The sequence below is a fragment of the Phlebotomus argentipes genome, unplaced genomic scaffold (assembly GCF_947086385.1).
Source record: "Phlebotomus argentipes unplaced genomic scaffold, Phlebotomus argentipes genome assembly contig_46, whole genome shotgun sequence".
Lineage (NCBI taxonomy): Eukaryota > Metazoa > Arthropoda > Insecta > Diptera > Psychodidae > Phlebotomus > Phlebotomus argentipes.
Genome location: NW_026776153.1, coordinates 538,293 through 552,131, shown reverse-complemented (window position 1 = coordinate 552,131; position 13,839 = coordinate 538,293). Strand labels below are relative to the sequence as shown.

The 13,839-nt window shown below is 42.7% G+C and overlaps 1 protein-coding gene across 2 annotated transcripts; it reads left to right on the top strand.

Moving 5' to 3' along the window:
- Window positions 1-2,526: 2,526 nt before the first annotated feature.
- Window positions 2,527-13,168, top strand: LOC132261755 (uncharacterized). Of its 2 annotated transcripts, XM_059760709.1 has the most exons (10): window positions 2,527-5,642; window positions 5,754-6,206; window positions 8,154-8,243; window positions 9,122-9,258; window positions 9,320-9,493; window positions 9,920-10,074; window positions 10,142-10,289; window positions 10,579-10,758; window positions 10,830-10,970; window positions 11,039-13,168. In XM_059760709.1, the coding sequence occupies exons 1-10, from the start codon at window positions 3,128-3,130 to the stop codon at window positions 11,186-11,188; spliced, it is 4,143 nt and encodes a 1,380-aa protein (XP_059616692.1). In that variant the 5' UTR covers window positions 2,527-3,127; the 3' UTR covers window positions 11,189-13,168. The 2 variants fall into 2 exon arrangements, with proteins under 2 accessions (XP_059616692.1, XP_059616702.1); XM_059760719.1 differs by lacking the exon at window positions 8,154-8,243.
- Window positions 13,169-13,839: the final 671 nt, after the last annotated feature.

The window sequence follows — 13,839 nt, the reverse complement described above, 5'->3', positions numbered from 1 at the left end:
TCTATAAACACGATGAAAACGCAGAGAGTGAGACAATATTCACCACACTTTTCCACCGCGGAAAATGTGGTGAAAATCAATGGGGTTTGTGTATTGGATTGAGAGACAGTTCAATTTTGGCGCGAGTCGTTTAATCCATAAACATTCGCCAAAAAAGTGTGATAAAATTAATAGAAAAATTCCTCGTCACATTTGCTAAATGCCTTTGTGTAGTTTATTCCTTTAGGGATTTCGCAAGCCAATTATCGGGCGCTTTTTTTGGGCTGTCGCGATGTCGAATAGTGCAAGTCGTAAATAAGTCTTGTGATTGTTCGGTCGAGACGCAATGGCGAGGGAATAACGAACTTTAGAATTTATTGCAAATTACCACTCAAACAGTGATTATCTTTGAGCACTTCGCATCACTCTTGCTTTTCTTCATCACCAAATTCACTCCTGTTCTAATGATGTCCACACCGAGGCTTCTTCACTAAATTACTCACTTCTCATTTCATCTCGATGTCCTGGGACAGTGCCAAGAGGCATCACTTTAGAGCCCATATTCACACACAAATAGTCCCACGGGAGGAATTATGCATTACACTGTACTTAAGTCAATAAATTGAGGTAATAATTTTTCCGCACTCATAAATTCTCCCACCAATTCTTCATCTCATCGTTTTTTGGGCGGTTTTCCCTAAATATTGCACTTCTCATCGCATTTAATTGCTCATTTGGTCAATGCCATAAATCAGGAGTACTTTTTTTTCGGCGGCTGATATTTATTAGTGCGACTCCACCGGTCGTTAATTGAGTAAATATTTATTGTTGCACATCCAAATGGCTCTCCTAATTGGTTTGGGCTGCTTTTATTAATTAAAATTCCTCCCACATTTTGCCAGAGCAGAAACGTGGTGATAATTGCAGTCCTTTTTTCATATTTCTGCACTGACTAATTTGTCTATGATTAATTTAAATTGTGTGAAAATGCCTAAAGATAGAAAATCATATGATTTCTTTATTAATAACCATCGCTAATTGCGAATGTTCTGGTGAAATAATTCATTTCGAATGTCCTTCCTTTTCATATTGGCGTTTTTATATCATCTTCCGTGTAATGTCAAGTTTATTCTTTCTCCACCCACAATTCCTATACACCCAAAACACACTCCGCGACTTTATTTTATTCCCACAGATGAATGCTTTGGAGTTTTAGACACAATTCTGACGTCAGGAGTGAATGTTTAAAAATACAAATCCACCATTCACATAAACATTCACTGGCTATTAACTCCTGCAAAATTGTTCTTTTCGCTCTATGTAAATATTTTCCCATTGCGAACTGACCAGAAGATAATTTAGCCGCGATTTTCACTTGATCCACTTTCCATTTTCCCAATGGAATTCCAACTCACGCGGCAGGTAATCTAGAAGATTTATCAATTTACATCCTCGAAATAGCATCAATTATTCTGCTTCTTTCTTCGCAATATTTTTAGTCGGTCACCTTGTAAACAATGCGTCGTTTCTGGATTATCTTCTATCATTTCTATTATAGACAAATTAATTGCCCAGATTTGAGAGTGTGCTTAAAGTGTTTACGAAATTGTACTGAAACTTGAGGGAATTTTAAAAGCATTTCTTCCTTTCTTTTCCGCATATTTCGCGTGACCCAAAGAAAGCCAAGAAAGCGCGCTTTTCTTCCCCAGCGACCCACTTTACGTGTTAAGAGACTTAACAAAGCGCGAATTTGTGTGACCGTAGCAGAATTTTTGGCATATTTCACGACATTTTCAATTGTCTTCTTCCCACAATTTTCCCCCACAGCGTGTTTTTTCTTCCTCTCTCGAGAGCTGGTTCGACAATATGTGTGAAAGATGAAGAGGAAAATTCATAACCAGTCAAGAGAGAATTGTGGGATTTCTCACCGCGCGACGACCGAGAAAAAAGAAGAAGACACACATTTTGCGTCTCACAAATTAGCCAAAACTCCTCAATATAATTCGATATTTGAGGGATGTTCCGCGAGGTGGACAAATGGCGTGATCTTGACAAATCAGTTATTAATAAATGTGAATTTGCGAGGTGATAAATTACAGCGTATCCTGGGCTGTGTCTGGATCATGTTTTAGTCGATGCTAATGGATCTCGGAATTATATATTTAAAACTTTACGATCGGTCATTTGGATAAAAACTACCGGGCATCGTGAAAGTCTCTTTTTTTTCATTACACCGCGCGCGCTTTTCTTCTTTTTCCCCCCAATTTTCCCCGCGCGAGCGAACGAACGCGCGATATTTCACTGACAAAAGCACTTGGACACACACGAAATGGCAAAAGATCAGTCACACTTGTGTGTGTTGTGCGCTCTTCATCTCTTTCCTGGTCATGCCGAATGGGCTCAAGAGGCATACAAGATGAGAAGGCGAATATTTTCTTGAGCAGACACTCTAGACTTTTCACAGCATTTTCCTCCTTTTCAATTTCCTATTGGCCTCAGTCTGTGAAAATACGCGAAAAGTGCCGGTTCTGAATTTTCACACTAATTTTATTCTCGGCTGTGAAGAGGTGGAATTTCTCTCCACCATTTCGAGATCTCTCTTCACGCACCAAATCGCTGGTCGTCCTTTGAAGTTGTCCTCGTTCTCGCTTCCAGACAGATCAAAGGATTAATTTGAGTGCGCGGAGAAAGTGAAATAAATATCCTTGCAGTGTCGCGTTAATAGGCAGAGCAGGAAAGCTAATCGCGAGCTATTATCGAATCAGCTGTTGCAATAATTCATATGGACATAATGATCTAAAATTGTCCTATAATTTTCAACTAAAGTACGTTATATTTTGATCGGGTGCCAATAAGTCGCGATCTGTAAGCGTCAATTGGATGTATTTTGAGCAAAAGAGAAGCGCGAGAGAGAAGCAGAACGGGAGATAAAAAAGAGGAAAAGTATTTTGCAAAAATAAACTTATTATATACATACTTCTGAGGCGCTTCTCTTTTTTTGTGAAAAAGCGGCGCAAACCTGTGTTGGGCTTTTGGGTGACGATTGGGGAAGAATCTCTCTGTTTTGGACCTTGAACTATAGCGTCATGAAGTGATTCATTGCGTAAGGCGAAGTGAAAAAGACGGAAGCACGCGCTGAATTGCAACAATGCCGTACTATTCGGACTTGTCGTTCTACTACGGCGCGGGGCCGCCGCTCATCAACCCCTACATCAACCCGCCGCCCTATGCCAGCTTCGCGGGCTACACGCGCGCTCTCACGGGCGGCTACGCGCCCATCCTGCCGCCGCGCACCACCTACTCGTCCAGCAGGTACACGCCGATTCTCTCCACCATCTCCGAAGCGCCCTACGCGTCCTCGCGCCGCCCCACGGGGCTTTCCTCCCTAACCAGGATCAATTCTCCGAAGCTCTCGATGCACATCTCGCCCAAGTACACCGCGCCGCGCCCGATTCCCATCAATACGGCTGATATCGACGTCTCGGCGTCACGGTACAATCGCAATTCGATCAAGAAGAACATCATTTATGGCTCTGATTCAGCCTCTTCCGCCGCCAAGGATCGTGCAGAAGCCGCGCAAAATACCGACCAATCGCCCTTTATGCCGCGCTGCGATCAAGATGATAATTCCGAGATCAAGAAGCCAATTAAGAGGGATCGCACAGTTGTTCGGATATCAACGATGCGTGCCAAAAGTGGGCGAAAATCGCCAAAGATCGCTAAAGAGGAGACCCAAAAGCCAAGGCTAGCTGAAGTGCCACCGGCTACACCCACGGACCCACCAATCAAGAAGACGTGGCGCGATAATTTTGGCGATGAACTCTCGCCGAAGCCTAAAGAGCCGCCCAAGAAGTCCCCCGGCGAGCGGCTGCTCGAGCGTCATCTGATCAAGCACGAGCGCCAGGACAAGTCGCCGCCGCGACTGCCCGCCGCCCAGGCGGCGGATTTCTTCACCTTCGACTGCATCCCGCAGGGTGCGAGGCTTGAGGAGAGACGCCCGAGCTTCCACGACATTTGCCAGGACATCTCGTCGGACAAGCTGGAGTCGGTGGACGATTTGAATGCTGGGGAGTTGAGGCGGAAGGCCTCCCTAATCAGGGAGCAGGAGGAGGTCATAGCCGTGAATAAGGTGACCAAGTCAGCTTCCGGAACTCTGCACTGCATTCTCGAGAGGCATTTAGACGACAACCATGAGTCCAAACACAAGAACAAGAAAATCAAGCACAAGATCACCTGCTCTGTGGGTGTTGATGAACCCAAACTCACAGACAGCGTGAAACCGAGGATCGTGCAGGCGGAGGAGGAGGCACAGGAAGTGGAGAACTCCACCCCGATCAAGGTGAAGAAGAAACTCACCGCCGTGGTGGAGCACATTGAGGATCACGTGGTGAAACTGCCCAAGAAAAAGACAAAGAAGCCAGTGGAGAAGAAGGCGGAACCGCAGGAGGACATTTGGAGTGGCATGAGGGAGACGGTGTACTGCAACAAGAGGCAGCAGGAGATCAAGGAGCGTCGCGTTGAGATGCTGAAAGCATTCCAGGAGGAAGCTGAGCAGAGCCAGATGGCTGAGATAATTCCCAGAGAGGCACCGCAGCCGGTGATTGTGGAGAAGCGCTCGCTCACGATTGAGAGTGAAGAGAAGAGTGCATCTATTTTAGCACCTGTTGACCGCGGTGAAAATTCGGTGAAGGTTTCTAAACCAAGTCAAAGTGAATCCTCAACTGACGCAAAAGTACACTCATCGCCCAACAATGGGGCCGTCGATGCGGGGTGGGAGAGTGAGATTGAGGCTGCGGCGAAGGCGCGAGGCGCAAGTGCGTCAAAGAAAGGAAAAACATTGCCGAAGAATCGTGATAATGCCCAAACAGTGACATCTGTGGATACTGTAAAAATAAAGCAAGAAAAAGAATGTGAAAAATTAACGATGCGGGCACCACTAAAAATACCAAATGGGCCAGCGGCCAAGTCACCTGAGCCATCATCGCAGCCATCTCGCGATCACACCAAGAGCACTGATCGCGCGGAGAGGAACTCCACGCGGGACGTGCCAGGAGGCGCGAGTCCTGGGCAGCGGCCGGCAGCCAAGGCGGAGAGACGCGCGAGTGCCAAGAGCGCCGGCGAGAGTGCCGCGGCGGGCAATGAGGAAGTTCCACGGGAAAATTGTGCCGCGTCGCCTGCCGCAGAGGCCAATACCTCAGAAGACGTGACGCCAACGGGGGAGGCGCGCTGTGCCTCAATGGCAAATGCAGCGAGCGCCCGCGAGAGCACATTGAATGATCACGAAGAGATCACCACATGTAAAGACAAGGAGGTGAATATTTTTAAATCGCATTCTGGCAAGATCTCAAAGTTCCCAACATTCAGCAATTTAAATGAATTATCACTCGACCACGATCAGTCGGAGAAATCGATGGCGATTGAAGTTGATGGTGCTCGAAATTGCCTGGGAGCCGCAAAGCCAGTCGAAGTGCCATCCGTGAGTGCGAAGGAAAGTGATACGGGCCCCAAAAGTGATGAGAAAGGCGAGAAGGCAGCCGACATGCCGCCAGAGTCGCCCCAAGTGAATGGCAGTGAGAAGCCACCCGTGAAGGTGGTGAAGAAAAAGATAATTATAGTGAAGAAGGTGGTGAAGAAGAATGGTGTGGTCGTGACTAAGAGAATCGGTGAGCACGATGATAATCCAGAACCAGAACCCCAAGCAATCGAACCCCAAACGATTGAGCCCCAATCAAATGACCCCCAAACAAGCGTCTCATCGTCGAATTCACTCTCAGAGGGCAAGAAGGAGCCAGAGGTGGAGCCGGAGGCTGAGCCGGTGGAAGAGGTGAAGCCGCAAGAGAAGAAGGGTCACAGGAAGAAGACCGCGGAAAAGAAGGGCGGCTTCAATCCGCAGAAATGCATGAAGTTCAGTCCGGAGCACAACAAGAAGAAGCTGTTCACGGTGGACGAGAAGGCCACGAAGGTGCTGTACGCCACCCCCAGACCGCTGCAGAAGAAGAAGAAGCAGCTGGACTACTACTCCAGCGACGAATCCGATCTGTCTAGCGGCAGCGACAGCGACGACAGCTCGCCCAGCTCCAGCTCGGGCGATGAGTTCTTCGACTGCCCGTCGCCGCCGGACCACAAGCTCAATCTCTACGCCAGCAAGGACGTGCGGATGAGTACCTGCAGCAATGACTCGGGCTTCGAGGGCGGAACAGCGCCGTCCAGCCCAAAGCAGATGCTCGGTAAGAGCCTCACAATCGCCCATGCTTTCGCCATCGAATCATTTCTTTTGTATATGTATTGAAAAGCTCAATTGTTGTCTCTTCATTGAACTACGCAATATTGCAAGTGTTTCCATCATGAGATCTGTTATCTCACTGAATTCCACACTGAGTTAAAATTACTCTTTTTCTGGTCTTGTGCATATCAATCGCCAGAGGTTCACACATGCCAAGCTCTTGAGATTCTTCCAAGCTCTCCTTCTTCTCTCCCCGCGCAGTGGGAAAAACATGTTGACAGTATATGCCAATTCCTACCACCCTCGCCGACGTGTCATCAATTTAATTTAGACCCAATTTCACCTCCAGCGCATTTGACATGCCAATTAAATTGCACTCTGTGGCATAAACAAGCGCAAATGCGTTCTTCATATCATCGTCATGACACATTGAGAAGCGCGTCTCGGCAATGATGATTGAAGGAGCGAAATTAAATGGCGTTATTTACACACAAAATATTGCGATTTGGCAATTGATCGATGTGTGATTGCTGAGTAGTTGACCTTAGTTCTTGCGCAGCGAGTTGAGTCAAGCAAAGGCACTTCCACACTTGAGGAATTCGCGCTAAAAAAAGTACCTTTTATTTTGGGAGATGCAATTTTAAAATACCTCAAATCACTTTCATTCTTGTTGGGCAATTTCTGAGACATAGTATTCAATTCAGAGTAAATAAGTACCATTTAAGAGCGAGGAATTTAGGGAGAGATTAAACTCTTTAGGGCTGATCAGAATTTTATGAATACTTGAAGAACTCTTCAAAAAGTTCTCCTTCGCAGCATTTTCTAATCGCCAGAAATTACGAGGATGTTTTTCTATTTTGGATATCTATCGAATTTCCGCGAATGTTCACATTTTCACTCATGCAAATCACTGCACACAATGTAGAATTACTGTCATTTTATATATATTATGCAACAAAATTGTGCAGTCGATCTGCATGTTTTTGCACATGTCATATCTTTTCAATGTCTTTAATTAAGCCATAAATTAACCCATCTTCATTCACGTAATCCGAACTTCAATGAAATTCACTCTTGCAATTTCATGCTTATTTAATTATTGCTGACATATTTATCGCTATTTACTTTATCCAAATTCGCCTTTTGGGCGACGGAAAAGCTCGCGCGCATTTTGTCGTGCGGCAGAAAAAGGAGGAAAAACATTCAGAGGAGTTTATATGGAATAAGCCAAAGCGTCTCTTGAGGAGTTAATCAAATACTGTCTCTCACTCTCTGCGTTATCTCAATCTGACAATGTTTTTTATGATCTCGAATATCCTCTCGTAAAAATAAACCGTCTTTTTTTCTTTCTCTCTTTTCATCATGGTGTTTGCGCACATTACGCGCCAAATGGCACAGACTGTGATGTGAATTGTCACAAAAAGTGTGAAAAATTAACTGCGAATTTGTGTGGCGTTAATCAAAAATTAATTGTGGAAGCTCTAGCATCAGTTCGACGAGGTATTATTGTGTACATTAAGCATTTATAGTGTCTTCGATGGGAAGAACACACAATTTTCCATGTCAATTAACACAGCAAAACATCCCAATCAATGATTTTCAATGATTTGAGGAGGAAATATTGCCTCTCGGTCCACTATTTCACTCCACAAGGAAATTCATATTGCTGGGCTGAGTGAAATTTATTTAATATCGTGGGTGGTTTTGACCGGTGGCACAAATCTATTTATAACATCAGACAAAGTTTACATTTTAATGTGAAAATACCGTCAGCTTTTACATACATCAGCACTCAATCATATCACGGGAAAGTCCATCAAGTGATTTTCGCCCCAGCGCAACTCACGACGGAGTTGCGGATGAGCTTTTCGGGGGGAAAAAGTTGTTTTGGCAGGAAAAAAGGGGGAAAATGTCTGTGGTTATCTTTTCACCTGTTGTATCTCTTCGTCAGGCGCTCACGAAGCACGAGATTCACCCAGCACGCCTCCGAGTCACAATCCAGCATTTAAAATTGATTCAACTCATGATTCCGAAGACTTAGGTGAATACCAAAAAGAATGATTTCTCACTTGTTTTTATTATAATTCCTCACCCCAAAAGCAACAAGCGAAATCTATTGATTCGTCCTTCTTGAGCTTTTACACTTCTCAAATTTCTTCTCTTTATCGCTTCATAATTTCTATTTTTACTTATCCACAAGAAAAAAAATCAAATGTGTTCTTCTTTTTCTACTGGTTTTTATCTCTCTCTTTCTCTTTATCTGTTATTTTCTTTCATGAGAATGCAAAAAGACATATGGAAATTATACTTATTGAGTAGAGAAAATGGGTGCTATTGAAAGTAAAAGCGTCGAACGCGCGAGAGTGGGAGACAAATTTAAATAAATCCTTGATAAAATGAATATCTTGCATGTGGCTTTTCTTTTGTTTATTAGCCTTGCTATTTCAACAGTCTTTCACATAAATTTTTCAATTCCCGAAAAGAATTTACCTCCTCTTCAACCAAACTAAAAAACGCCTTTTCTTCTGTGTGGCGATGGTGGAAAAAAGTGCCAAAATATGTGCATTTTATTTCACACCGCAATTCTTTATTTCTTTCTTTTTCTCTCTCTCTCTCTCTCTCACTCAACATTCACACGGTGAGTGAATTGAACTGCGCCGCTCAGCTGATCATTATGCTGAACAGTTCAGTTTCCTCACAGCGACAAAGTTACCTTGCATTTCACCTCGAAATAGAAGTGAATTTGATTGAAAACTATTTGCTTTGTAGTCTTCTTTCTCGAAGATGTAACAGAAATTTCTAACCGATCATGAGTTCAATGATTAACTTGGTTGTATTTTGGGTTATGTAAAATTTGGCAAATTTCACTAAATTATAACTGCCTTGTTATTCTTCTTTTGGGCCAAACAAACAACACAGAAACATCCTACACATATGCACAGTTTCAACGCTCTGGACGAATTACGGCTCCTGCCACGTCAATTCCGCGCTTCCGGAAGTACGCCGTGGAGGACTTTCACTTTCTGGCTGTGCTGGGCAAAGGGAGCTTCGGCAAGGTAAAGCAAGATCAGCTCAAAGTGAGTCATTTCTCATCCACTTTTTGCCAATCTCCGGCAGGTGTTGCTGGCCGAGCTGCGGAACACAGAGTTCTACTACGCGGTGAAGTGTCTGAAGAAGGACGTGGTGCTGGAGGACGATGACGTGGAGTGCACACTGATCGAGCGGAAGGTCCTCGCGCTGGGCACAAAGCATCCCTACTTGTGTCACCTCTTCTGCACATTTCAAACCGAGGTAATATCTCAATTCCGGCACAGTGTTTCTCTACGCCAGACACACGCGAAGCTCAAATGTCGTGTGTCGGACAGGAAATACAAATGAATTATTGAGATATTTTTGGCCGGTGCTGCGCAGCGAATCATTTAATTGTTTGATGAGTATAATTAGTTATTTAATGATTGAACTGAGAGTGAGTGTGTGACCGTGGTCTAGATCGTCTAGATCCAACCAGATTGCATGATTTTCTCTCTCTCGCGCGCGCCATGAATCTCCTCGAAGTGAGGAAACCCCATCGCAAAAGACTGGGTCTTTTTTACACACAAAACAGAGGAAAAGAATTGCGACATTGCCCTAAAGTCAAACGTTGTAACTTCAATTAATTGAATTGTGTGCAATCTATCAACTTGCCTAACTCATGGCGATTCTCCGTCTCTGCTTCAGAGTCACTTATTCTTCGTGATGGAGTACCTGAATGGAGGTGATCTGATGTTTCACATTCAGCAAAGTGGAAGATTTCCCGAAGTGAGGGCGCGATTTTACGCCGCGGAAATCATTTCCGGACTGAAATTTCTCCACAAGAAAGGCATCATCTACAGGTAAGTGAATCACAATCATCCCTTAAAGATAAAGCATCTCGCTAAACTTCTATCTTCCAATTTGAAGAGACTTGAAGTTGGACAACGTTCTCTTGGATTTCGATGGACATGTCCGGATCGCGGATTTTGGCATGTGCAAATTGCAGATTTATCTGGATCGAACGGCTGATAGTTTCTGCGGCACACCAGATTACATGGCACCCGAAATCATAAAGGTAAATACACCCTTTCACCCTTTATTGAGCAGCCTCAAGAAGATGAATGCTTTACTCTGAATCTACTGTAGTTTTTGTGGGAAAATGTTCATTCATTTTTCCATCACTTCATATTCTCAGAACTCTCAGAACTTTAAGAAAATTCACACCAATGAGCATCTTGAAGGGCGATCACAGCCATATTCATTATGCCACTGATTGATAACACTTTAACGATCAACAGTATTAATTATCCCCTGATCTATGACATTCTCTCTCTCTCTCTCTCTCTCTCTTACGCTCTATTCAGGGTCAGAAGTACAATCAAGCTGTCGATTGGTGGTCTTTCGGCGTTCTCCTGTATGAGATGCTCATAGGCCAGTCACCATTCAGCGGTTGCGATGAAGATGAGCTCTTCTGGTCAATTTGCAACGAAGTTCCATGGATTCCGGGTTACATATCCAAAGAAGCCAACAACATTCTCAAAGCTGTAAGAGACAAAGTGGCTTGAGAATTTAATCTCATTATCTCCACTAATGCGCATGCCTTTGCCTTTGACAGCTGTTAGAGAAAGATGCCAGTATCAGATTAGGATCAAATTTCTGTCCCATGGGTGACATCACGTATCATCAGTTCTTCTTTCAAATCAACTGGGATAGACTGGAGAAGCGCGAACTGGAGCCACCATTTAAGCCTCAAGTGGTAAATCCCTGCCTTTCCATTGACACCTCAATTGTGTGATTAATTTCTTACCCGATCTTATCACACAGCGGCATCCACTGGACACACAATACTTCGATAAGACTTTCACCAAGGAACGCGTGAGGCTGACACCGATCGACAAGGAGATTCTGCAATCGATGGCCCAAGATCAATTCCAGGGATTCTCGTACACTAATCCAAATGCAACACTCAATTAGTCATTTAGCGAGCTATCCAAGAATACTTTATCAACAAAACATTAATTGCTAAGGTGGAGAAGGAAATACAGTGGAAACTATACTTCATTTGTGATCAGTAATTTTAGACTTTATGATCCGGCGAGCTTCTTTTCTCGCTTCACATTTTATTGAATAGCCACAGAGCGCCAATCATCCGGAATAAGAAGGTTCTCGCTGTGGAGAGAAACCATTTAAAATAGACAAATTTTCTATTATTCCCACAATTAAACTTTTTTTCTCAACTGCTTGTATCATGTAGTGATTATATTCTTTCTTATTCTCCCCTCTTTGGTGCGCGGAGAAGTGAATTATGATGATGGCTTTTTGAAAATGCACAAAACAACACCATTTTTTTCTCTCTCTTCGCACTTGTGAATGTATTTGCCGATGGTTGAAACATCTCGCGAGAGAGGGAAGAAGAAGAGGTGAATTTGAAATCTATTAAAGAGGCGATGGAACATGCAGAAGAAGAAGATGAAAAAAAAGATGGAATAATTATAACCATAAAAACCTTTTTGTACAATTTCAAGCTCAAGTCTTGTAAGAAAACTTTTGGAACAAAATGGAAAACACAAGCGAAGAGATAAAGTAAATAAAGTACATTTTAAGTGAAATAAAAGGTAATGAATTGTAATTAGGCATTAAGAGGCAATATGTGAAATTAATTGCTCTATCGAATTTCTTTTCATTTTTCTTTTTTTTTTCGAGACTCTCAATAACACTTTGCACACTCTTCTCAATCTCTTTTGATATACCTGTGGCGAAGACGATGGGGAAAATTGACCGTGAAAAGACAGTTAGGAATACATAAAGACGTGCTCTTATTTCCAGCGCAATAACTTCACCAACGCGGGCATTCGCAGTGTGTCTTGAAGTTCTTGCCAAAATCGCACAATTTCCAGAGAGTCAGAACATTTGTGAGAAAAATATCATTTACACAGCGAGTAGCACTATTAATTCCACACTCTTCTGTACACTTCCTCGATTCACACGACAATCTCTCTCTCTCGCTCTCTCTCACTGTGATTTTACAAGCCCCCCTTTCTTTGGATCGCAGTACCGGTCTGAAAAATGTGTCTCTGAGAAGCAAAAATATCCACATTAAATCGTTCGTGCCTCATAAATTTTTCGTCTCACACGAAATTAATCACATTATTGTCATGCAGAGGAACTGCATTGTATATATCCTCAATGTATTAATCCGCTGTATGCGAACAAATGTGATCAAATTCACAATTCCCGGCAACATTTCACAACTTCTCTCTCTCCCTCTTTCTCTGGTGGTTAATTCCCCCATTCAAGAGCACACATATCTTGTTTGAGTTTCGCTATCAAATTGCATTGTAAATAATTTAATTGGAGAGCAGAATTTATTTATCAGCGCCTGATAACGCGCGTTCACCTTTGCTGCGGATCAATTTGTTGCGGAGCGTTTGTGAATTACGAAAGTGAAGCGCCTCAATCGCGTGCAAATTGATGGGCGAAAAAGAGCCACGATGATCTTCAACGTCAGGGCAAAGAAGGCCAAGAGATGAAGATGAACACTTTTGGCCAATTCCTATGCACAGATCTCCTCAACAGATAATATGCAGAGTGATTCTGGCGCGTGTTCGCTGAGTAGGTCTTCTAAACAAAGTCGTAACTTTCTTCCACTTAATCTGCATAATTTGCATATGCGCAAAATGAAAGAAAAACAAGTATTGTAAGATAAACTAAATTACCGAAATTGTCTGTATTTTTTCTATGCTTTGTAAGTTATCAGTAAGGCTAGAATGTTAACCCCTTTAAGAATTAGTGGGACGAATATATTGAACAATTCTCTGTCCCTGTTCCCCATTTCCAATCTTTTCCTCTCCTCTGGAAAGATATTTCATTGGGTTTATTCAAGACTTTCTGCACTTCTCAAACTCTTCTAGAATTTAAAAATATTCTCGATCGTCTTACGAAATTGTGACACAAAAACTGCTTTAAATAATTTTTCTGGAATTTTTTCTTTTAAGCTGAAAACTAAAGATTTCAACTCAAAATTTGGTGAGAAGGCTCTTAAAATGGATATTATTTAAATTTGAACAACATTTTATTTTGATCGTTAGTATTGATGTTTTTGGTAGTTATTTTTCTTCTAAGTCTTCCATTAATTAGTCACATAACCTAGAAAATAACTTTGATTACTTTTTTTAATATAAATTGAGAGAAATTCATTTTTTATCAAAAAAATATATAAATTGGTTTATAAATGGCTTTCTGAACAGAAATTTTGAAACACCTCCACTTCTGAAGTACTCCTTCTGAGTTGTACAGCACTTCAGACAATAATATCTCCCCCTTGGTCAATCTTAAACTGAAAAGAATTGTGAAAATTCCATTTCTTTATGATTTCTGTGAAGCTAAAGACACTTTATATGAAAGAAGAACGTGAATTAAGCAGCTCTCAGAGTCGCTTTCGATTCTCTTTACTCAAAAAGAGCCTTGTCGAGGGTTAAATCCAGCATTACGCCAATATCTGCGCCTTCGCGCAAGGTTTCTTCTTCTTCGCGAAAGGCCTGCGTGTGCGAGTGTGTGTGTGTGTGTGCTTTTGAATCCTCTCCTTCTAATATTAATTGCTTCAATTGTGAATTTTGTGATGTTAT

Bases quoted from the DNA above. Each gene is read 5' to 3' on its own strand.
- LOC132261755 (XM_059760709.1), top strand. From the start codon at position 3,128: ATGCCGTACTATTCGGACTTGTCGTTCTACTACGGCGCGGGGCCGCCG. The intron at 6,207-8,153 runs GTAAGAGCCTCA...TCTCTTCGTCAG, and splicing joins CAGCCCAAAGCAGATGCTCG to GCGCTCACGAAGCACGAGAT. The intron at 9,259-9,319 runs GTAAAGCAAGAT...AATCTCCGGCAG, and splicing joins GCAAAGGGAGCTTCGGCAAG to GTGTTGCTGGCCGAGCTGCG.